Genomic DNA, 23,091 nt, shown 5'->3' with positions numbered 1-23,091 from the left:
CCCTTTGCCGCCCAGCCCTTGGTGATGGTGACCCCTCTGCAGGCTCCTTGGCCAGGCCACAACACACTGCTTAGGTGTTGAAGTGTTCCCATCAGTTCTGGCTTTCTGAGGGCCCTGCAGTTTTCATTATATTAATTGCTAATCAGTAGGCATCCTTATTTTCTCACTGATAAGTGTGGGAGCAGGAGGGCAGGTCAGGCAGCAGCTCCTTTGGCTTAGAGGGCAATCCCTGACAAGGATTATCACTGGTTTCTATGGTTCTAATTGAATTAGCGCTGCCTCTATGCTGCCACAACTCACCTTTCTCCATTGCCCCCCCGCACGGTGACCAGCCCAAGGGGACAGGATGGAGGTCTTGACTGTATTTCCAACCAGGTCCTTACAGCCTGTCATCAGCATCATGCAACCACATGCTGGTACCAGATCTATCCTAGGCACCAACAACTCACTTCACTTGCTTGCTGGTCTGACTGGTTGCAGCCCTCTGAGCTCCAGTGTGTTTTGAGAAGCCCAAACCCAAGTTCCTTGCACAGGACCCCAGTAAAGCCCATGGTTATACCAACATGTGCAGAAGGAAGACACTACTTTAAGCCACGAGGAGAGGGGCACATTGCTCCATGCACTGAGAGGCAGTGTTGAACCCCTGGGTTTCTCCCAAAATCCCTGCATCTCCTCCAGCAAGGCAGGATCTGCCAGCCACAGGTGGCAGCTCCAACCTCTGTTGGAGCTGCACAGGGATAACCAGCATGCCAGCCAGCACAGGGATAACCAGCATGCCAGTTGGACTGCAGGGCTGTGACACAGGAGGGCCAGGAAAGCGCCGTGAATTGGAAGATCATTTCAGCAGCTGAGCTTGTGGAGGCATCCTCCTCTCCCATGGGAAAGTGATGCCCAACCCTTGCCAATTCCTTTGAAAAGCTTCCTATGGGAAGTTTCTGGCTTGGGGAATGGTTGCCAGCACAGGATTAGCAGCCTGTTGATTTAAAGGGCTTATTACAGGAGCTTAATTCTATTTTGACAGATGAAAGTAAGTCAATTACAGCTAGAAATAGCTCAGAATTTGGGTTGTGGTTTTTTTTTTTCCTTTCTGCCTTCCCTTTCTGTGAATTGTGGTATCATTTCCTTCCCTTTCTTTACCTCAAAGTCAGTGTTTTCTGTAAGATACCTCTCTGGCTCAGGGATGCCTCTAACACAAGCCCTTGCAGGCAGCTCATTATTGCTGCCTGCAAGTCAGCCCAACATGAGAGCCTCTGCTTCTCCCAGCCTGCCCAGTCTGCCCTGGAGCACCCCTTTAGGCTTGATCCTGCAGGAAATGACCCCTAAACCTGTCTCCTGCCCACCCCAGCACAGACACTCAACCTGAGCTGGGACAGGTAACACCCAGCACAGACCACCTGAGCAGCAGAGCTCAGGTTCAGGAGTGTGAGGGGTGAAGTGCTCAAATCAATCAAGAAATATTAATGCTGAGGCTTAAAAAGAGGAGCACCAGCTACAAAAGGAAATTCCCATCCTGTGAGATTAACAGGGTCTAGTCAGGATCAGAGGACAACTACTGCCATAAGCTATCTCCCGCAAAAAACACTGCTTACCTAGACTCTTAACCACCTAAGGAATCATGACTCTCCCTAAAGAAATAAGGCATGAAAACAAGAGCCAACCCATCCCCAAATCATTTACATGAAAACCTCACCCTTAGGGATCGCTTTCTTTTATAACCTCCCCATCTCCATCACCTGTGTCTCCTGTACTCCACACCTGTCTCTCCTGAAGATGCAAGGAGAGAGCAGAGAGACAGCTTCCTTCCCTCCCAGTAAGCCCATTGTCAACCACCTGGCCCTATTTATCTTATCAGCAGGGTGAGACCATGTCACTCCCCTCATGTCCAGTCTGGCACAAGATCTGAAGACCTGTGTGACACTTGCATATTGCTCAAGCGCAAGGTAACACATCTCATTGCTAGCTCATTGCACACGTTTCTCCAAGAAAAGTCCATAGGCTGGAGAGTAATGGTGACAACCCTAGGAAAGCACTGGAAGACTGAGGCTTGGTATACTGCCCAAAGCCCTCACACTCAAAGAACAGAGTGGGAAGTCCCTGCTCACAAAGTGGTCTCCAGTTCTTATCTAGGGACTATTCACCACCCATGGAGTTCTCCTCATGGTCTGCAGAAAGAAACAACTTGCACTGTTTTCCTCCAGCACAAACCCATCAATTACTCTCCAGCTCAGGAAGCTCAGGATGCCCTGGCTCGGAGCACACCGGAGACACTCTCACCCTCGGACAGCGTGCAGCAGGCGCAGCGAGGGGTAGGCAGTCCTGACATTGATGTGGTGCTTCAGGATGAGCTCATTCACCCACTCCACTCGCTCCTTGCCCCCCTTGGCCATGAATGCCGGGATCCAGAGGATGCTGCCATTGAGGCTGTGCAAGCGTTGCAGCAGCTTTTCCCTCCAAGTCTCGTTCACCAGGTCCTCGAAGGCCCGCTGGATGACCGAGGGGTTCATAGTCACCAGGTCTGTCTTCATGCCCACGTCCTGTGAGTACTCCTGGACAGGGGCCAGATTGCACCTGTGAGGGGAAACACCAAACAGCCTTTTTAAATGGACTGAGAGAGGGCAGTGACAGGTATGAGGGGTGTGTGATGCCAAAGCCAGGGCCAGAGACAGATGTGCCCATTTGCCCTCACTTTTGGGAGAAACAGAAGGGAGAATGAGCCTCTCCAATAAATTAGTAATGATGAGCCATCTCAGTATAAGGCCACCATCCCTCAGCATCCTGGTATGTGGATGAATATCCCTCTGGGACAATGCTAATAACAGCCATAACTGTGGTGTCTGGTGGGTGGTTTGTATGGATCAGCAGCTTTTCTGGTGCCGTTCAAAAATAACATCAGCAACAAACCTCCCCTCTTTTCTCCCACAGCAGATTTGAAATGAAACAGCCTTTCCCACACAACAAAAGCACTCGCCTCTTAATTCCAGCCCTGCTGGAGTAACATTATCCCAAGTCCCTTTTCTCCTCCTAGTGAGTCTCTGCAAACAGCAGACCCAGTGGCACCAGTGGTGACACTGACACCAGTCAGAGGGGGATGTCAGGACATGGTCTCCACAGGGTCTGGCTGTCTGGAGGCTGTGTCCTTCAAAAAATATCTCTTTCTGTAGTGTTAATTGGTGCTTCCTCTCTGTGCATGTGGTTGCAGACCACATGCCATGAGCTCCTTTGTCACAACAGGGATGAGGGCTGGAGGCCTACAGGATAAACTGTCTCATTATACAGTGGTTTCCTACAGCTCCCTGAAGGGGGCATTTGTGGCTAGTAAGTGAAGTCCATGCCATGCATACGGCACAGAGCAAATGGCACTGGTAACCTGCTGATGGAGGATGCAAGTAGATGTTCCGCCAGCATTGTAAAAACTTGAAGGTACTCATTTGTTTGCACACTGCATACTCTGCTGAGGGTTTTGACAGTGAAGTTACAGTACCCAGCAAGCAGGAATTGCATCCTAACCATCTGCCTTGATAATCAGCCATTATTACTGTTTTCCCTACATTACAGATGGGGAAACTAAGGAAGCAGTTAAGAGAAAATCCAGCTACTGGCATGCAGGGCCTTGCTGATCCACTCATTGCTGGAGTAAAGTTACTGAAAATAAACATTGGATCTGTGTCCTGGACACAGACCCCACCACTGGTGACTGCCAACCCTGCTGGAAAGGCTGCTTGGATGGAACATCTTTCTCAGGATGATGCAGGTTCCATTGATGGCTCAGTGGGAAGAGCATGCCCATGCCAGACCTGCACTAGCACATGGCTGGGTAGAGTTCGCTCAGAATCCCAATCCTTACATCCAGAGAAGCTTCTCTTCTGCAACTTTGCTGCCAGATGTGAAGCAGCTCCCCAAACTTTTCCAGAACTGCAGTAAGCAGTTTTTCCCTTTGCTCACTTGGGTTACACTTAACAATTATGCTCCATGCCTTGTGGATAGGCTGGAGCTGCCAGCAGCCAGGCAGGCTGGAGCAGCCAGGTTTGAGCAGGGGCAGAGATGACATTATCCTCGTTCCCACATCACACCAGCACCGCCTCTGTGAGCTGCTGATGGATTGGGCTGTCTTCATAATAGACTCACCAGAAAACAAATGTCTGCACATACATAAATCATCAGTAGACTCCTACAGCCCCTCAGCTAACAGCTGTGCAGGGGTGTTGGGGATGGGAGGGCAGGAGCTCCTCCTCTCCACTTCAAACACCTCCAGTAGTGACTTTGCTGTGTCCCAGTGGGGCTCAGGAAGTGTTCTGCAGAGCCCTGGCGCAGTGCACCTGTGGGGATATTGGTGCTGGGGATGGAACAGTCACAGGGGAGTGCCAGTGTAGTGCCACAGCATTATGTGGCATACCCTATGCTTAGGGACAGAAGTGATGTGAGGAACAACTGAGCTTGTGAGTCCAGGACAAAGGTTTGCAAGACAGCAAGCAAGGGGAAGAAGAGGAGGGAGCACCAGGAACTGGGAGTGCTGGGGGTGAATGGTGCCCTAGGGGGACTAATGGTGCACCATGAGAAGACATGGGGCGCATTTGCAAGAACACTGGGGGAGCACTTGGGAAATAGGCAGAAGAGTTTGAAGCAGGATGTTTGCACCAGTGAACTCCACACGTGCACATGGGGCTCCAAGGCTGTGCTGCCCCAGGCCACCAGGACTCCAGCCCCTTCCACTGCTCTGAAACCCCTGGAGCCCCCCAAGCCACACTGAACTGTAGGGCACAGACCCCTACCTTATGACAAAGCTGTGTGCGTCAATCTCAGGGCCGCAGCCGCTGCTGAGCAGAACCCCTGAATTGCCCACGATGGCACAGGTAGGGAACTGTTTTCCCTTGAGGGGAGAGGTGCGAGGCAGCAGCTCATACAGGTTCTGAGAGACATTCATGGTGCTGTCCCTGTCAAAGACATAGTGGATGATGTCCCCTGGCTTCAGTGTCCCCTTCAGCACCGAAATGTCCTTCTCTGCATCCAGGAACTTCAAGATCTGTTTCCTGAGGATGAGGAAAAAAACAGGCCCATCATGTGAGGTACAGAGATAACTTGGGTCATACTTAAGATGGGCTCTTGCCTCCTGCCTGCCCTTGCTCTCTGGACAGTCCATCTGACTGATACACAACAGTTTACAAATGGGTATCTCCACCTTAACACCTGCTCCTTACCACCCATCTCTTCTTGGGGCAGGCTGGCATGGTCAGCCACCATTAGTGGGGGGTCCCTGAGTTTACCTTGGGAAGTGGCTCTCCTTCTCCTCTCTGTGATCCATTGCCTAAACACACTAATTCCACTTGACCTGAAAAACAGGGGCTCAAGTGCTCCTTGTTTTGTTGTTGCCAGGCCAGCTGGTTCAGCTGGGAATTCATTTCCAAGCGATCACTTACAGATATGAAGCCTAGCTCAGCAGGAGATAAGTCTTTTTATTTCTTCCTTGACTTCTTTAGATGATATACAGAGGCAATTTGCCAGCTTGCACTGGAGAGGACCAAATCTGTCTCTTGTCCTATAGGTAATTACCAGTACCTGATCTTCAAAGAGAGTGTCTGGTTGTGTCTCCATTTGGATGAGGCTGGTTTAATGTTGTGCTTAATGCTTTCATTACTTCTGTCAACAACAGCTGGAGACGAAGAGTCATTTATTACTACTTCAGCTCTAGAGAAAAGAAAGTCAGGGAGAGGGAGAGAGACAGGATCTGTTAGCATCCCTATGGCACTTCTAATCACTGTCTTCGGGCTCTGGCTGCTGGAATTCAAACTTCATCAGAAAAGCAAAATTGTAGTTATTAGCTAAACAAGAACTGAAAGCCTGTTTGTATTCTGCTACACTCAAGCAGACAGACACAAATCCTCGAACACCCGCTCGCTTCCACGAACAGACTGACAGTCAGGCACAGCTACACAGAAAACACTCTTACACACTGAGTTGCAGAAAGGTGTGCACAAAAAACCACACATGGCCTCTGCAAAGACAGGCTGGCAGATGGACACTTGCAGACAAGACACTCCAAGGAGCCCCCAAAATTCACTAAGGAATTTCCTGCCCAAGGCTGCTGCCCTGTTGCCTTGTGACATCCCATGAGGATACCAAAGCAGAGCCAGTGCAGCTCCTGAAGAGCACTAAAATCCTCTTCAGAGAGGTGCAACTCTTACTTCACCCAGAGGAGAAATTAATTCAGCTAAACTGCTGGGTGTTGCTTGTGAGACTGTGAGCATCCTGTACCAATCAAGGGCAGGTTGGCTTGATAGAAACTTTTTCCCTGGCTAGAATTGAACAGGAGGATTTCAGCACTCATATCGCCTGTTCCAGACTAAGAAATGAGCAACAGTCAGATGCTGGACCTGATCACTGGGAGAACCCAGCTTTTAATCCCTGCTCTGAGAAGCAAATCAGCCCCAGCACTTCAGCGCTATTTAAATCAAATGGCATGAATTGAAGAAGCCTCCAAATATTTGGTTCCAGCCAGCTGCCCTCCAAAAACAATAGCCAAGCATTTCATCAAGAAGCTGTGTGTGTATCTGCAGCCTTGAAAAAGCCTTCATACCACAGAGCACTCTGAAAAATACACAGCCAAAGCACTCACGATCAGCTAAAGGGAATCTCCCTCTCTGGTGCAAAGGACTTTTTCCAGCTGGGAAATGGTTTGTAAATAAATGCATTTATAAAAAACATGTAAACCCCAAGGAGGTAGCAGAGTGAGAAATGGGGCAGAGCTGGCAGCTCAGGCTCATGGACAATATCCAGCTTCTGGGAACATATCTCCAGCACAGAGAAAGTGCTCCCCAGGACACATTGTGGCTCACACTGCATAATGTCTTAGAAAGGCAAGGAAATGTGTTTATAAATGCTGGCTGCCAGTGTCCTGGTGTGTGTTTGTACAGTACCTCTCCAGAGGCCACCAGTCTGTTGGATTTGTTTGCATCTTGCATTTTGCCATATCACTCATGTCTTGCAGAGCTTACTTAGAAGGTGCCAAAAATCATAAAGGAAGTAGGGTAAAGAAATCTTGGGAATTTTTTGGTTTTGTCCATTTACTGTGTTTTGATCACAGGTGGTGACATCATCACATGATATCACTCTTTCTTGCGTGATGTCACTAAGCTTTTCAACTGTGCCACTTGGTAATGCTGGGTTGACAGGGAATCATTGTAAAAATAACACAGGGAGACACTGAATGAGGCTGTGATGCCATGGAATGACTCTGCAATGGAGTGATGTTACTGGAGTGCATTGCGATAGAACCGAATGGAGTTCTGATCTCAAACACAGCCATTTCTCTTCTAATAGCTCTTAAAACTACAGAAATAGCAACTCTATCACTGACTTATTTTCACAATAAGTAACTCTTTTGCATTCTCTCAATCACTGCAACTTGCAGATCCTTGGTCATTTGCAAATGATTATTGCACTGATCTGGGAGAAGGGGGGGGGGGGAAAGAAACGATTAAGAATGTGCAAAGCAGAAGTGAAAAGAAACAGATACATTTGCTAAATCAGAACAGCACTATCCAGCAAAGAGGAGAAGCAGATTAATAGCTGCCTTACAGCAAAAACAAATGAACACAAAATCTAATTTACAAACCTATTAGATTTGCTATGTAAGCTGTTCACAGCTGATCTGATTGTACCTCTGCCTCCAGAACTCCTGCAAGACAAAGGAAATGCATTATTTATAAATCCAGCTCCTCTTTGCCTAGCATTGTTCAACAGTCAAGAGATCCTTCTCTAAAGGGCTCCAAGCAGAAACACTGCCATGAAGCTCGAGTCCTACCCCATCCAGAAGGGAGATGTCCTGATGCCTCTGAAGGGCTTTTCATCCATCGTCATTGCTGCCCTACTGTGACTGGAAAATCACTCTCGCAAAAAAGCCCTGAGCCAGCCCAATTAATAATACCTGTGTGATCTAACCAGCCATCAAAGACATCTGGTCTCTCCTGTCAAAGCAGCGTGCAGCCGATAGTTGTATTAAATACATCTCTACTTCTTTTTCAAGTCACGTGTTAGCAGTGCACACAGAAGGTCTCCTTCATCTCCAGGCTGCCAAGGGACTTCTGTCCTTTACAGGCAGGGACTGAGATGAATGATCTGGACAGGATTCCCACCACTGTGTTCATGTGGACTTTTAGCTGAGACCATCCAGACTGATTCACCAGCCTCCTGTGATTTGTGGAGACTTCATCTTTATAGAATGCCTTCTCCCAGTTCCCAGTGACCCAAGGCCACACTCCAGCCCCCTCCAATTCCATGGGTGCCCTAAAGCATCTTGTCCCCACTTTTAGTGTAACCTGGCTGAAGCTATGAGGCCAACTCACCAGTCAGTCACATGCTGGAGCTGAGACCTAAGTGACATAGCACTTTCACACCCATGGCCTGACACCACCACACATGGACAGGTGCCAGAGCAGCCTGAGCAAGACCTCTAGCAATGAACAGCCAAAGTTTCCAGCACCTGTATAATACTACAATGAAGAACAGGCAGGACCAAGCCCCTTCAGAAACCTACACCACTCACATGACTTGTGTACCGCACTTGAAAATAAATAATACAAGTATTGTTCTGTATGTACTTGTCTGCAGAGCCCCTTCTTGCTTTAGCTTGCTGCTTTCAAAGGGATCACAAAGAATGAGTTGCCCACCTTGTGATGCTCAGTGGGAGTCAGACACATTTTAACTGCCACATCTCTCTGTTTTATTGTTTCCATTGCACAGATATCCCAACGAACACACTCATAAAGAGAACCAAATTCTCTTCCAACGGAAATATTGTTACCTGGAAATATATACCTTAATGAAAATATATCTCAGGAGAATATATTTCTATGAGTTCTGAAAAAATCCCAAATGCATTAGACATAAATGAAAAAGAAATAAGAGTGCGTGAACATTCGGTGTCATTAAAAAGAGATTTTCAGACTTGTGGGATGTGACATAAATCCCATCATTAGGCTGAGCACAGCCCTCAGCACCACACCACATCAAGCCCTTGGAAATGCCACAATGGTTGTCCCTTTCCTCCCTCCTGCCAGAAACCATCTATGACCAAGTCAGAGTGATTCATGCTCAGACACCCTCCTCTTTCCTTTGACAGACCTGAGAGTCAGTGAGATGTTTCATTTTTTGGTGCATCAAGGGAACAGCAGGACTAGTTCATTCCTAGAGCCTACTGGTATTTCACAAGCCTCTGCTTTAATGGGGTTCACCACAGGGTGTGGGAGCAGACTGGATTAGTGTGCAAACCATGCATCCGCTCAGATATGTCCCCTGTGAAGGAGCCTTCCAAATGGGATTCACACTCCTTCACACATGCTGTAGGACAGACAATGCTTAAAAAAACCATGTTTTTTCCCTGAATAAGTGCTGGTTCACAATCTCTGTGAAAGGAAAAAAATTATATCAGAGAAATTAGGAAGTGGAGAAGACCTGTTAGTTCCCACCTCATCCATATTTTGTGGCTACAGCAGGACTGATGCAAAGCATCTCAATGTATTATTCCAATGTATTTATCCAGTTTAGCTTTACATGCCTCCAGAGGCATGTCTGTGTATGTCTCCTCCTGGAAGTAAGGCTGGAGATGCTGGACATGAGGTAGACAAGCTGAAAGCACAGCTCTCAGCTGACTTTGTGCAGCATGGTGGGGAAGGACATTGGCTGCCAGCTCCCCAGTTGAAAAACCCCTCAGGGACAGTTTGAGGAGTTACTTTTTGCAAAAATACTGCAATGCAAAGAGAGTACAAAGTGTTCTGCTGTCATAAATGAACATGAAGATGGCAGCTCATTGATGGAGGAGAGCAGGGCTTTGCTAACCTTCTTCCCATTACTTGCTCCATGGCACTGGGCTCACTGCTTTGCTGGCCAGACACCACTCAAGTACCACGCTTGGTTTCTCTCCCCAAGCCACGGAAGCTGCCCAAAGCAGGGATCTGATAGTTGGCTGAAGGTCTCAGCTGGTTTAGTGAATCCTAAAATGTTCCTGTGGCTTCAAAACTATCAGCCTTTTGGCACTTCATGTCCTACACTACAACTTCAAGACATTTTCCCTACAATCTCCGTTTGTATGGTTGAAGACAACATGTGCTGTTAGTATGATGCAATGGCGTGGACGACCCTGTCCAGCCTTCCTGCTCAGCTCAGCCCACTGGTGGGTCCCAGCCAGGCAAAACAGCTGCTCAAAACAACCATAGGAGAGCCAAGCATGGTATTTTTCAAGGTCTGCCAGACTTCATTACCAATACAGGCAAGCCAGTGTCACCATACTGCTTTACTTCCTCCACCTGGGAAGAGGAAAATGCTTAGAAATGGAGGGCACTAATTAAGAAGCACATGTTGAAAAAAAAAGGTCAGTCCATTATACCTTGCTGACCTGGAGTTTCAAATCGCTTTGCTTCAAAAGGCGAAGACCAACCTCGATTAAAATAGAACAGATAGCATTGATTTTGAAAAGCTTTCTAGTGCTACACTGTGTTTGGATTGAATTGCCTTATTAATCTAGTTGTTATCAGTTTGATTGTATGGCCAGCTCCACAAAGTACCAACCTGCTTCCTAATCCTATTATTTACAAAACATTTTTCTTTGGGCTTCTGTTGGCATGTTTTCCAGTGATAAGTTGCATCTATATGTGCTAATGCCATCTTACTGGCTTATGCCATCCTTTCTCATTTTTGCTTTGAGAATTTCAAGCTGAATTTCCACTGTCTGAGATACTATATAGGTCAAAACATTCTGTGCTCAGATGTAAAGTGACACTGATTCATGTATCAGAGGATAGAAAAGAAAAATTGTCTTATGTTTCAGGTCCAAATTTTCTTGGATGAATAATTTCTGACAAATCAGGTATGTAGAGACTCTTCTGTTCACCCACTATGAATGGGCTGTTTAGGGTTTTTGCTTCTCTTTTCATCATTTCCCGCTTCTTAAATGCTTCTCTTAATTGTTGCTAGGTACGGTTCGGTCTCGCTTCAAGCAGTTTCGATACGTGAAATCAAAGCTGCTTTGACTGAACAAGTAGGTCACACAGCCTCGTTGGGCGAGTGGATCTCTTAAGAACAGGCTTTTATGCGTCCATATTCTCAGACTTGCAAATTAAAAAATGTGTTTTCCATGGATATTTTGCAATGCCACCCCCAAGTCCTGCTTCCCTCCTCAGCATCTGTGGCAGATAGTACACATGGGAAGCGTGCATGAGAAACACAAACCAACCAGGAATTTCAGCCATACCCAATCACCCATTTCATAGATCATTAAATGACTTGGGTTGAAAGGGACCTTAAGGATCACCTCATTCCAACCTCCCTGCATTTAGCCACATTTGTGGAGCCCATTCCCAGTGGAAGAAAACCTCTGCTTCTTCCTGACCTTGGGCAACCCAAGTCCTCCTTTTCTCCCTCCTTCACATAAAAGAGGGAAAATAGTCCCTTGGGGGATTATTAAGCAGAATTTATCTATCTGAATTCCTCAGGAAGAGAGTTCAGTGTGCCACAATTTTTATTTGAGGGGTTTGAATGACTAATACTTCTAATTAGATTTTCACAACCTACTTTTGTGTTAGGTGCATTTTATGATCCTTGTTTTACAGCTGGGACACTGGGGGTGAAGTGGCTTGGCCCTTAACACCAAAAAATGAGCTCCACAAAAGCAGGCACTGTGGGCTTCTGGCAGACCTGTCCTCTTGAAAATGCCACTTTTTACTTGCTGACATCAGGTATGGCTCTTGCTGGGTGAGAGGGTAAGATGTGACTCAGAGGACTCTGGGAATTGATCTGAAAAGGTTTTGCTGGCCCAAAAAGCAGATGCAGCTATTAGTCTCCTGAGATGGCTGCAGACTGTACCCATTAGGCAGTCTGTATCTATTTAAAAAAAAAATCACAACCTATATTTACTTTGCTTTTTAAGGATTGTTCTGATATTGTCTTCAAGACCAGAACTGCTATTTTCTATCTGAAGAGCACATGAACATGATGCCAGACCTGGCCAGGGGCCACCCTTACACAATGACTGCCCTCCCAACCCACTCCAAGGCTCACTCCAAGGCAGCTGGGTGGGAAGGGGATGTGGAACAGGATGCTCACAGTCCCTCTGCAGGAGGCTGTGCCATAGCCAGAGCCCCAGTCACTGTAACTAACAGTTTTAGGGAAAAGGATACACCATCCAGCACTGGAAATGAAGTATGGCCACTCTCCTCCCAGACTTGTTAAGACTCGCTCCTGCTGATGTTCACAGTGTGTGAAACATGGATCAGGACACAGGCTTCAATTCTCACTCCTGTTCCCTGAAATTCAGGGTTTGGGGTGAGACCAGCAGAGCAGCAAACGTGACTCCAGGGCTTTTGGGAGGAAATTCTCGTATTTCCAAGTTATCTATGAGAGAGACATAATTGGCTTCCAAGTGCAAACCTGTCCAGTCTGCCCTGCTGGACAAGCAGGGGTGGACAAGCAAAGGTGTCCCAGGAATCCAAAATGAGCAGGAATGAAGCCCAGAAACTGGAAACCAGGATTCCTTGGGGATTGTATCCTGGATTGCCATCTGCACGTCAGAGTCTGGCTGAAAAGATGAAAAAAGGCCACATTCATCGATAAGTCCCCTTGGGGGCTTCTCACTAGACACTCCTGTATATTCTGTGGGGTTTAGATCAAAATCCACCCATATCCATAAAATGTTTTGCTGTCCCAGGAGAGACAAATTAGAAGAGGAAAGGCTGCTTAGCCCCACATGTAAACCAACCTGCAAATTAGAAAAAAAGCCAAAGCTAGATGACAAGCAATGGTATCAGAGATGCATTTCTGAATCTTGAGATCCTGTACTCAGACACTCCATTGTGCACTCTCCAAGCACCACTCCCTCATCCAGGAATGCAGCTCTCACAGGCTCCAGCATCATCTCACCTTCCTGTATCCCATCTAATAACACATTGGGGGCAGCTGGGACATCTGATTCTTGCAGATAATTCCTGTGACATTTCACCAGTTGCTTTGGAAGCTTTCATTCTGAGATGTGGAGGAGATTGAGATGAAGAGAAGCAGTCACTGTACTCTCCTGGCGAGCAAGGTTCCCTCTGCAGGGATTAATTGGGAAGACATTTCTAAAGTGCTTGTCTGCTGGGACAGAAGATCCTACAATACATCTTGATGAGATGTTCAAAATCGCACTTCAATGTGTTTAAAATCTCACTTGATTATATTGTCACAGCTCAGCAGCCCAAGTGTCAAAAAATTCCAAAATATCAGGTGCTATTTTAAGTGTTTCAAGTTTAATTCTATCAAATCATACGATCGCATTTGGGGAAGTGTGCCTATATAATGGCTTTCAGACACATCACCTGGCCCAGTTGGGGTCCCAGTGCAGGTCTGGTATGGGAGCTGCAGGGGCAGTGCTTGTGCAGCCAGGCACAGAGATTCTATCATCTTCCAGCAAGCCAAGGAGACTCAGTGTAAGGCACCAGCCGACGGAATTGCTGTTGCTTGCGGCACTTGCCATTAACCCACCATAGGAACTGCAGATCTGTCAGCCTCATGCAATGCAGCCTTGCTAATTTGGTCACCTCCTCCCACCTCCACCACACCACCTGTCCTGCAGGATCCTTCCCAGGGATCACAAGACAATGGGAAGGTTGGAGGTGCTCAGCATCCCTGCCTGTCAGGTGGGAATGGTGGCTCCACATCAGTTCCTGCGTAAGTGTGAGCAGAGTTGGACCCTGAGATCTCTGGTTGGCTGTAAGTCACAGCGTGTAATCATTGCAAGTGTCCGCTGAGGACACAATGGAATCAAGACATGAGAGTTTGCAGAAGAGACATGTATTGCTTGATAGGGAATATACCAATTAGTCTGAAACACTTATGTGGCAAAACCAGCGACAAATCAGCAGGAATGGTGCTGCTCTGACAATGAGACACAAGGCAATGGGAGGGACTGCCGTGGCAGTCTGTCACCAGGATGCTGCTGGGGATCACTCTGCACTGGGGTAACCAAATCCTGCCTTCAAATACCTGCTCTGAAGGACCTGTAAGAGATCGGAAGACGCTCAGAGAAGCCTGATAGTTGCTGCTGCCTACATGGAAACCACAGTCCAGGACTTCCAGGCTGTGCCCCCAAGACAGCATGGGCTTTTCCTGAGCCAGAAAAGCCTCTCTAACATATGCAGTGTCAGTTCTAAAATCCACATGCATTTCCTTTAATGTCAACATGCTCTGACTCAATCAACCCAGGATGGTCTTGTTTTATCACTTCTCTAAAGACAAAATACTCACATGCTCGCAGAGCTCAAATGTCACACATGTCACCTCTCTCCATCCTGCATACTGGCAGGACTTTATTTCCACCCTCATCTTGTGTCTTCCATTAAAACTTTATTCTTGGCATCAGCTTTTTTCATAGACTGCATTATGAAACAGTCAAGAAAGAAACAGACATTGAAGAAGGCAAAAAGGATCCAGTGAGGAGCTTGAGACTGCAGGGGGTGTGTGGGGTGTGTGTGTGTTTATCTTTTCCCTTCTGGAAGGGAGAAGGGAAAAAACCCAAGAGCCCAGGGAGGACTTAGAAAGGAGCCAAGACAAAACCCTCACTGCTTACAAAACATGTCTACATTATACATTTTTCCTGAGATCATTTTTTCTGCCAATAGAGCAGGGCTCTCAGGGAGCATAAACAGCAGACTATCAGTCTTGCAGCAGAGCCTGTCACCCTGAGCATCCGTGTCCCAAAAGCCAGGAATCCCAGTGGCTCCTGCAGCATCTTGGATGCAGTGTATCTTGGGAAATGGGAATGGTACAATATGAAAAGATATCATGTCTTGAGGGGCTGTGGGCCCTTGGGCTTATCCTCCTACACTCATCTCTTACTTCCTTTCCCACTGCTCTGTGCAGCCCCTTGGAATACTCAAGGTCTCATGTGGTTTCTCCTTTCACTGTTGGTGTGGATGCTGAGGATCTCTCCTGGGCAGAGACATCCTCCTGAGGTGGTTCTTCTGTACAAGCATCCTCAAAATTACATCTCGTGCCTCCACAAAGAGGGCTGGAAGTGCTTGAAGAGAGCTACACCCCAAAACCAGCAACAGAGCTGTCCCAGGACCTTCACAGGGGCTTCAGTCCCCAGATGACAATGTTGAGTTGCCAAATATTGAAAAGCCAATAGTAGTTTCAGAGCTCGACCTCCCCTTTCCTCCTGTTGCTGATAAAGCTACACCATGGAAATCCAGGCAGCAATGAGAAGAAGTTTAATTACCAAATGAGCAGCTGCTGGTTGACAGTCGAGTGTGCTTCTGGGAGTCTGAAAAGGTGCTGGAGATGGCTCATGACGATGCTTAACCTTTGCAGGGGAATCATGTCCCCTGTTGTAGCCGCTGGCTGAGAGCTGAGTGATATTCCTGAAGGTGCTGGTAAAGCCTGAGCTGGAGGTGACAGGTCACACCATCATTCGATCCAGAGCTGCCAGACAAACAGGTGATACAGAGAGCCCAGTGCAGTGCTGTTTGACTGAGGTGGCCTTGAGAGAGCACTTCAAAACTGTGTATGACTGGGACAAAACATGCTTTTAAAAGCAGCCCTGCCTGTGGAGAGGTCTGGATGGGGAAGGACAGCATGCTCAGCATGCAGATGGCCAGCCTGGGGTGGGTTTTGTGTTTGGGATATTCCCAGTGGATTTCTGTATGCAACAAGATTTGCAGTAGCACTAAGAAAGAGCCCAGCACTTAAGTTTGGGATGAGCTTTCACCCCTCACCATTGCTGCTGTTCTGGCAGGTTTCAGCAGTGCCGTGCCCATCTCCCTGGATCAGCCCTTTCACTTCCCAATCAAAGCCAGCGCTGCTCTGTTGATGAAGATGCATCTCCCAAGGCCATCATCATCACCAAGGCTGCTGCACAGCCAGACAAGGATTTACAGTAGGAACACAAATAAAAAAGAGCTGTAAAGATTTTTTTCTTCATTTTTCTGTTGCATTGCAAGAGACTGAGCAGCTGACACCAGCCTGCTCTGCTGTGGTGTCTGCTGAAGGACACCTGAAACTCTGCACCTACAGTGAATTTACTGTGCCAGGGAACTTCCTTGTTTCCAGAAGCAACTGAGGGTGGAAACCAGAGAAATAGCAAAATAATTATTATCTAATGTTGTACTTTGGGATTATTTCTTGCTGCTGAGGATGACCCAGACCCAGGGAAAACAAATGAGGGAGTCAATTAGAGGAAGTCTTGTTTGGAACAACTGTTTTTTATAGCAACCATGCCTGTGGATATATTAAAGTAGTATTGTTCTCAGGGATGAAAAAGCAAAACACCTGTAGAATCACAGAACTGTAGAATCATATAGGTTAAAAAAACCCTCTAAGCTCACTGAGTCCAACCATCAACCCAACATTGGTGGATCCAGCACAAAACCATGGTCCCAAGTGCCACATCTACATGTCTTTTAAATACCTCAGGGATTGTGACTCCACCACTTCCCCAGGGAGTGTGTTTCAATGCTTGTGAGCCCTTTTGGTGAAGAAATTTTTCCCAATATCCAATCTAAACTTCCCCTGGCACAATTTGATGCCATTTCCTCTTGTCTTATCATTAGGACAGCCTGAAAGTCCAAGGAAAGATAAAGGAGCTCCTGTTAAATGTTTTCCTGGAAGATCAAAAGCCTATCTGTCATGCAAGAGAAAACTGAACCCTTCAGTTTATCCATGTCTGGGAAAGGCTGGAGGGGCTCATGGTGGCAGTGGGATCTGCTGTGTCACTGCTGGCTGGGGTCCCAGGGTTCCCTCTCTGCCCACGAGCACGGCAGTAGCACAGAGGAGCAGACACAGCACTGCTGAATCACTTAACCTCACCGTTAGCTGCTCAACAAGCCTTCACTAAACGAACTAACATTTGAAACTCCTTGTTCTCTGCTGGAGAAAGAGGTTTCCTTTGCTTTCCCGATCAGAACTGTGCATTTGTGGGGTTAGAGATGGGGAACAAAATGCCTACCTGGGCAAAAGGGAAACTTGAAGCCCTTCTGGGAACTGCTTTGCTCTCTCTTTGTTGTTCTAGTCACATGGACTGGTCTGTGTTCAGCAACTCTGCAGCCAAGGGCTGGCTGGTGATAGACATCCTCCTACCCCAGCTACTGCCCTCCTCACTAGCAAGCTCTGAAATTCCCTCCTTGGGGGTCTTGCAAGCTGCTGACAATCAGTACTGGACTGAAGAGTTAACTTTTCACCAGCTGCAATGGAAATCCCTTATTTACGGGTGTTCTTTTTGTTCCACTGGCTTGTTTGGGGGTCTGCTAGTGCTTCCCATCCTGTTGCTCCCAGCCCTCCTGCTGGACACCAATTCCCTGCAGGTATCACTGCTCCTGCCGTTCCCTAAGAGCTCAGCTTAAAGGAACAAGCTGGGGAGATTCAACTCCTTCGGCTTGCTCTAGGCAGGAGCACAAGGGTTTGTCTTTGTGGCAGCCCCCTGTGACCCTGCAGGGCTGCAAGAGATGAGGGTGTGTTGCATGGGGAGAAGAGGGAGCTTTGTAGCCAACCTAAAATCAGCAGCTTGGGCTCAGGTTATTGTTAGAAGAATTGCAATCAAAGTATTTTCTTACTCAAATCGGTGCTCCAACATTGCTTTTATTTTCCAGCCCAATGTGTCATGGAGCTTTTATTAGAGCCCTGTCATACCCAAGGAGTACAAAGGTCTCCTTTGGCTCCATTTACATGAATAGTTCCAGGGTGTCTGTGGGTTTCTGTCCTGCCGAGAGCTCTTCCTCCTCCAGCCGAGTCTGGATAATTGTTGGCTCGTGTGCACCCGCTGTGTGAGCACACTAAAGTGCTTGTTGGTAGAATACAGCACTTTTTCCATCAAAACTTTCTGGTGGAGAGCAAGTCTTAAACTAACTCTAGTTTAGGAGCAGTAAATCACAAGCTGAAACACCTAAGGAGGACATTTATACTCGGTGGACCAACCTTGACAAGAAGCGTTACGACTATAGCCCACTACAGACCACTCAGAGCAAGCGCATCAGCCACCATAAAGGACACAAAATCTCTCTTCCCGAGCCTTTGAAAGGCAGGCATTAGAAAAGGGCACATGAGGAAAAAGTGGCAATTTACTGACAAGCTTCCAGGCAGGCCAGCAATATCAGGGACTCCAATTCGTCACTTAGAGAGAGCAGAATATAATTCCTCTTGTAATCAGGATGGAAAGGCATGTGGTCTAGGCTAGCAGGGAAAAGGTTGACTCATATTAAGACCAACCCATTACCAAGTGTCAAGTGCTCCCTAAGATGGCTCAGACGCTAATTCGAGAAGTCACCTGGTGGCAGCGGGTCACCAGCTCCCTCTACAGTCAATCAGGACACAGCCGGACCCCTGCAGAACTGCTACAGCAGGCACAGAATAACAAAGAGTGCCTTTAAACTGGAGCAGAATTTTCCTTCTCGTTACCGGCAATAATCATGCCACTCGAAGCCGAGTCCTTTGTCTTCCTCTGTGGGGAGAGGTCTGTCGCGCTCCCCTGTCCCGGGGGCGGATGAGGAAATGGCTGCGATCGCATCAGTGCTCCCCAAGGCAGACTGTGAGTGTGTCTTTTGTTTCCTTCTAGGGAAACAAAGAGCGGGAGCGATGGATGGAAACATAGGCGCCACCGGGCTGCAGGAAAAGTTCAGCAGCCCGGAACCAGGTGGTTGTTCGGAAACAAAGTGTCAAGACCATTCACAACAGCAATACTTCACCGCGCAGCACACGCCGGCGAGCGAAGAGCGAGCCAAGGCGAGCGGGACGAGACCGCCCCCCGCCCGCTGCGGTCGCGCAGGGCCGCCGGGCACGGGGCTCGAGCCATACATCTGTAGGTGACACGTATACAGAGCGACAGGGATGTAGCGGCAGGAAAACCCGCGAGCAAAGGTGGCTGCAGGGTGGAAGGAACGGGCTTACGACAACCACGCAGCATCGGGAGCGATAAACTGCTGAATGCTCACCCTTGCCCCGACACCTCTTTGTTTCAGCATCTCCTGGTCTGCGGGAGGTGGTGTATCTAGAGGAGTGAGATGGGACTGCTTAAGCAGCAAACATCTTTCTCAGAAGCCTTTGGCAGGCAGAGCAGCTCCAGCCACCCTCAGCTTCTATCTTCCTTCACCTGCGATACTGGGAACTTACTGTCCAAAGAAACAGCATGGGGTTTGTGTTTTTTTTTGTCCTTTTGCCAGTAGCATTATATTCCTACTTTTTACCTAATGAACATTTTGTGTTTTCTTTCTGAAATTTCTCAGTATTTGTAGGTGAGAGAAATCTGTTCCCCCTGCTCCCACCCATTTGAGGTACATTCTTCCAAAGACAATCCAAATCACAGGCAGGGGGCAGGGTAAGTGTAAAAGTGGGCAAGCTGTTCGCTCCTCACAATAATTAGAGAGTGTTTTGATGCCAAGGAAAAAGAAGAAAAGAGTTGCACCTGCCTGCATTTCCCAGCCTCCCTCAGCACCATGAGCCTACCAGGGGACACCTGGCCAGCTCTTTCCTTCCCTTCCTGCTGCTCTGACCAAAGTGAGGGTGGTCTGTGGGGGTGTGAATGAGGATATTGAGCCACACGATCCATCAGCCAAACATTCCTGACAGGGGAGACCTGCACAAATATAGCGTACCTCCCAACCCTCTCACGTCGAGGAGCTGTTCCCTCCTGTACATAGAGAGAGCTCCTGGAAAACTTTGGAAGGGTCTCTTCTCTACACTGTTTGCTGTCACACAGTTCCCTTTACCTACAGGGCCTGTTGGCAAAAAGTGCTATTATGTGGCCCCCAAAGCTGAAAACCTTCTATCATCCCCTGACCTGCTACAGATCAGGCATTCCACTTTTCCATGTCACCCCAGCAATACACTTGAGCCAGGTCAGAGCATTGTGTTCACCGTTCCTGGCACCATGGCAGCACACAGGGATGAAGTGCCCTTTGTGCCAGGCTTCTGGGCTACAAGTTTACATTGGAAGGTGAGCAGTGTTTTGTCCCTTGCTGTGTTTGGGATGCAGGAGCTCATCAAACCTGAACCACTGGGGAAAAGTGATGTAGGTGGAGAGGACAAAGCAAGATAAAGGGTCAGTTTACCCTACTTCATAAGGAAGTAATATATAATTAAGTAATACAGCAGAGTCCCACCTTTGCCCTGTTCATCCCTGTATGGGAAGCACAGCTGATGTAGGAACTTACCTGTGAAAGGTCTGGCCCTGACCTATATCAGTGGGTTACCAGAGTGCCAGACACTCCCTTCACCCCTTCGGGCATAGGTTACTCCTCTCCTTTACCAGTTACCTCTTGCACTATAACTTGTGAATGCGGTATGAAACAAGCTGCTCACTGTTTCTAAAGAACTCATCTGACCCTGTTGTTGTCCCTGCCACTGCACTGCTTGGCAGTACTTCCTTGGAGGAACTACAGCAACAAACTCAGATGCCAGGGTTTGGAGATAAGCAGCCAACAAACATCCAATTTCCATACAATGCACAGAAAAAAGAGGAGAAAAAAGACACAACACTGGGAATCCCTAATGAACCAGGGTGAAAAACAGGACAAGTTATTAATGAAAGAGAATAGATTTTCAATAAGGGCACAGTAAGTTCTAGCGGGCAGATCTAGCAGATAGGCAAGGGGAGAGAAGAAAGAATAGAAGCTGGAAAAGAAGATGGGAGGAAAGCAAGAGGATCAGAGCAGCCTGTCTGATGGGGGAGAATGCTTGAGAAGCTTTTAATTTCCTTTATTTTTATATAGATAGTGCCAGCGTATTGTAGAGTAACAATTCATCTACCCTGGTAATCTACAGTCCAGTGCTGGATGTTTCTGGACAAGGCTACTGACCTTTAAGCACTTCTTGCCTATGGCACCCAAATAATATAACAATGAAACAATAAACAAACACCACTGCATTCCATTTATCATTTCAGCAAGGTGTTTTTTTGGATGTAACACAGTGGACAAAGCCACCTGGTCCCAAACAAAAAGGCCTTTGTGTCATCTGGGCACTATGAGTGCACCCCTCATTACTAAAATAATTAATTTTTCCACATAGCTGTAATGAGTTCCTCAAGTTAGTGGAAGCTGTCCTCTCTGCATTTGTTCCTCTCACCCCCTAAGTTTCCAAGCACACCGCGGAGATGGGGTTATGGAGTGGGTAGGGTGTTGTTTCTCAGACTTAGGGGCTGCTTTCGCTCTTGACATACAGGGCACCTGCAGATAAACACCCACCATGGAAGTGATCAGGAGGGAGTGATCACAAAGCCCCTAATGCATCCCATGGGGACACACCAGTGGACTGAGCCATCCCACACTGCTCCATCACCTCCACCCAACTGGTCCCTGCTCAGTCTCTCCCATCCCTTATCCATCTGCAGACTGGTTCCTTATCCATCAGCCCCATGGGTTGGTGCCCTCTCCACCACACCCATCTGGACCAGAAGTGGACCCAAGCACCCTCAGCAGTAACTTGCCCCAGCAACCCTGTCCAGCTGACCACCTGCATCAATATCCTGCTTAGGGACATGCTCCATCCATGTATCAATACCCAAACATTGCCCTCGCCAAAACCCCTCTCCAGACAAGGATCTGCTACATCTCTAATCAGTCTGGTACCCCCTCCAGCACAGACCTGTGCTGGATCAAGCATCCCTACCTGGACCAGTACCTTAGCATCCCTAACAAGACTGGTACCTACTCCAGCATCCCTATCCTGACCTGTACCTGATGGCACATCCCTACCTGGACTAGTTGGTACCTTCACATCTTTAATGGGAGCGGCACCTGCTTCAGGATCCCTACCTGGACCGGTACCCTCGCGACCCTAACGGGAGCGGTACCTACTTCAACATTCCTACCCGGACCAGTATCTCCGCGTCTCTAAAGGGACCAGTACCTGCTTCAGCATCCCTAGTCCGACCGGTACCTCCGCGCCCCTAACGGAGGAACTAGCTCCCGCCCCCCTGCCCGACCCGTGGCTGTCCCCTCGGCCCCGTGCCCCGTCCTGCCCGGCGGCGGGGCGGTCCTGCCCGGGGCTGCCGCCGGCCCTGCGGAGCTGCGCGGGAGCGCAGCGCGCTCCCTTCCCACTTGGGCATGGTAAAAACCGGGAGAGCCGGAGACAAAGAAACTGTCCGGGCGCCCTCCCCCTCCGCCGCCGCTGCCGCCTCCCCGGCCCCCAGCCCCGCTCCGCGCCCCTTTCCCCGTGCGGGGAGCGGGGGTTTTACCCGCTCTCCTCCTCGATCTCCGAGATATCCGCGAAGATGAGGAACCCGACCAGCAGCGTGAGCAACGCCAGCGTCCAGCCCCGGCACGGCAGCGGCATGGCTCCGGGGCTGGGCCGGGCTGGGCCGCTCCGCGCCGCTCCGCGGGGTGCGGAGCCCGGAGCCGCGTCCCGGCTCGGCGCCGCCGCCGCCCGGCGGGGCCGCTCCGCCCCTCGGCGCCCGCGGAGCGCCCGGCCCGCCCCGCCGGCGAGGGGAGGGGGCGGGCTGGGATGGGAGCGGAGGGATGGGGCGCTCGGGGCCGCCCCCCCGTCGATAAAGTTTGCGGGCGCGGCCCCGCGGCCGCCGCGTCCCTGCGGGTGGGCGACCCGCCGCCTCCGCTGCGCCCTCGGTGCCCCCCGCGAGCGGGATGCGCTTCTCTCTGTTGTGGCGTCCCCTCCCCTGCGCCCACCGTGGCGGGGTCGGTCCTGGCTGGGGAGGGGGTGGGCACGGCGCAGCCGGGCTCCCCGAGAGGACAAAAACTGTAATAAAATCAGACAGCGGTAACTCCCGTGCGCGGTGCGGTGGTTGTACCTCCTCCTCCTTCCCTGGCAAGGGACGGGCGAAAACACAGAGCTTTTGGGATTGAAAACACTTTGTTAAAAAAAAATGCTGAAAAACTAATCTCACCCATCTCTATTGCTATTAAATAAAAGATGCTAACAAATCACACCCATTTCTATTACTATTAAAAAAGATGATGAATAACTAATCACACACAGCTAAAAAAAGGATGCTGAATAACTAATCACACCCAGCTTATTACTATGAATTCCTCTTTTAGTAACAATGTTCCCTTGCACTACTATAAATACTGACCGTCATAACGACACTGATCCTGCCACGACTCTGTAAATCCTGCCGGAGTTTGA

At 48.8% G+C, this 23,091-nt stretch overlaps 1 protein-coding gene across 1 annotated transcript in view; it reads right to left on the bottom strand.

The window, feature by feature from the left end:
• Nucleotides 1–22,374, bottom strand: part of ST8SIA2 (ST8 alpha-N-acetyl-neuraminide alpha-2,8-sialyltransferase 2) — a 30,128-nt gene extending 7,754 nt beyond the window's left edge. The window contains exons 1-5 of the mRNA XM_071568401.1: nt 22,187–22,374; nt 7,610–7,672; nt 5,554–5,682; nt 4,770–5,027; nt 2,275–2,568 (exon numbers count right to left, since the gene is read on the bottom strand). Coding sequence (XP_071424502.1) covers nt 2,275–2,568; nt 4,770–5,027; nt 5,554–5,682; nt 7,610–7,672; nt 22,187–22,284 — 842 coding nt within the window. The 5' untranslated portion in view covers nt 22,285–22,374. The remainder of the gene's footprint in view (nt 1–2,274; nt 2,569–4,769; nt 5,028–5,553; nt 5,683–7,609; nt 7,673–22,186) is intronic.
• Nucleotides 22,375–23,091: the final 717 nt, after the last annotated feature.

Source organism: Pithys albifrons, chromosome 13 (genome assembly GCF_047495875.1).
Source record: "Pithys albifrons albifrons isolate INPA30051 chromosome 13, PitAlb_v1, whole genome shotgun sequence".
Lineage (NCBI taxonomy): Eukaryota > Metazoa > Chordata > Aves > Passeriformes > Thamnophilidae > Pithys > Pithys albifrons.
The sequence above is the reverse complement of the archived record's forward strand: the minus strand, read 5'-3'. Positions and strand labels throughout refer to the sequence as shown.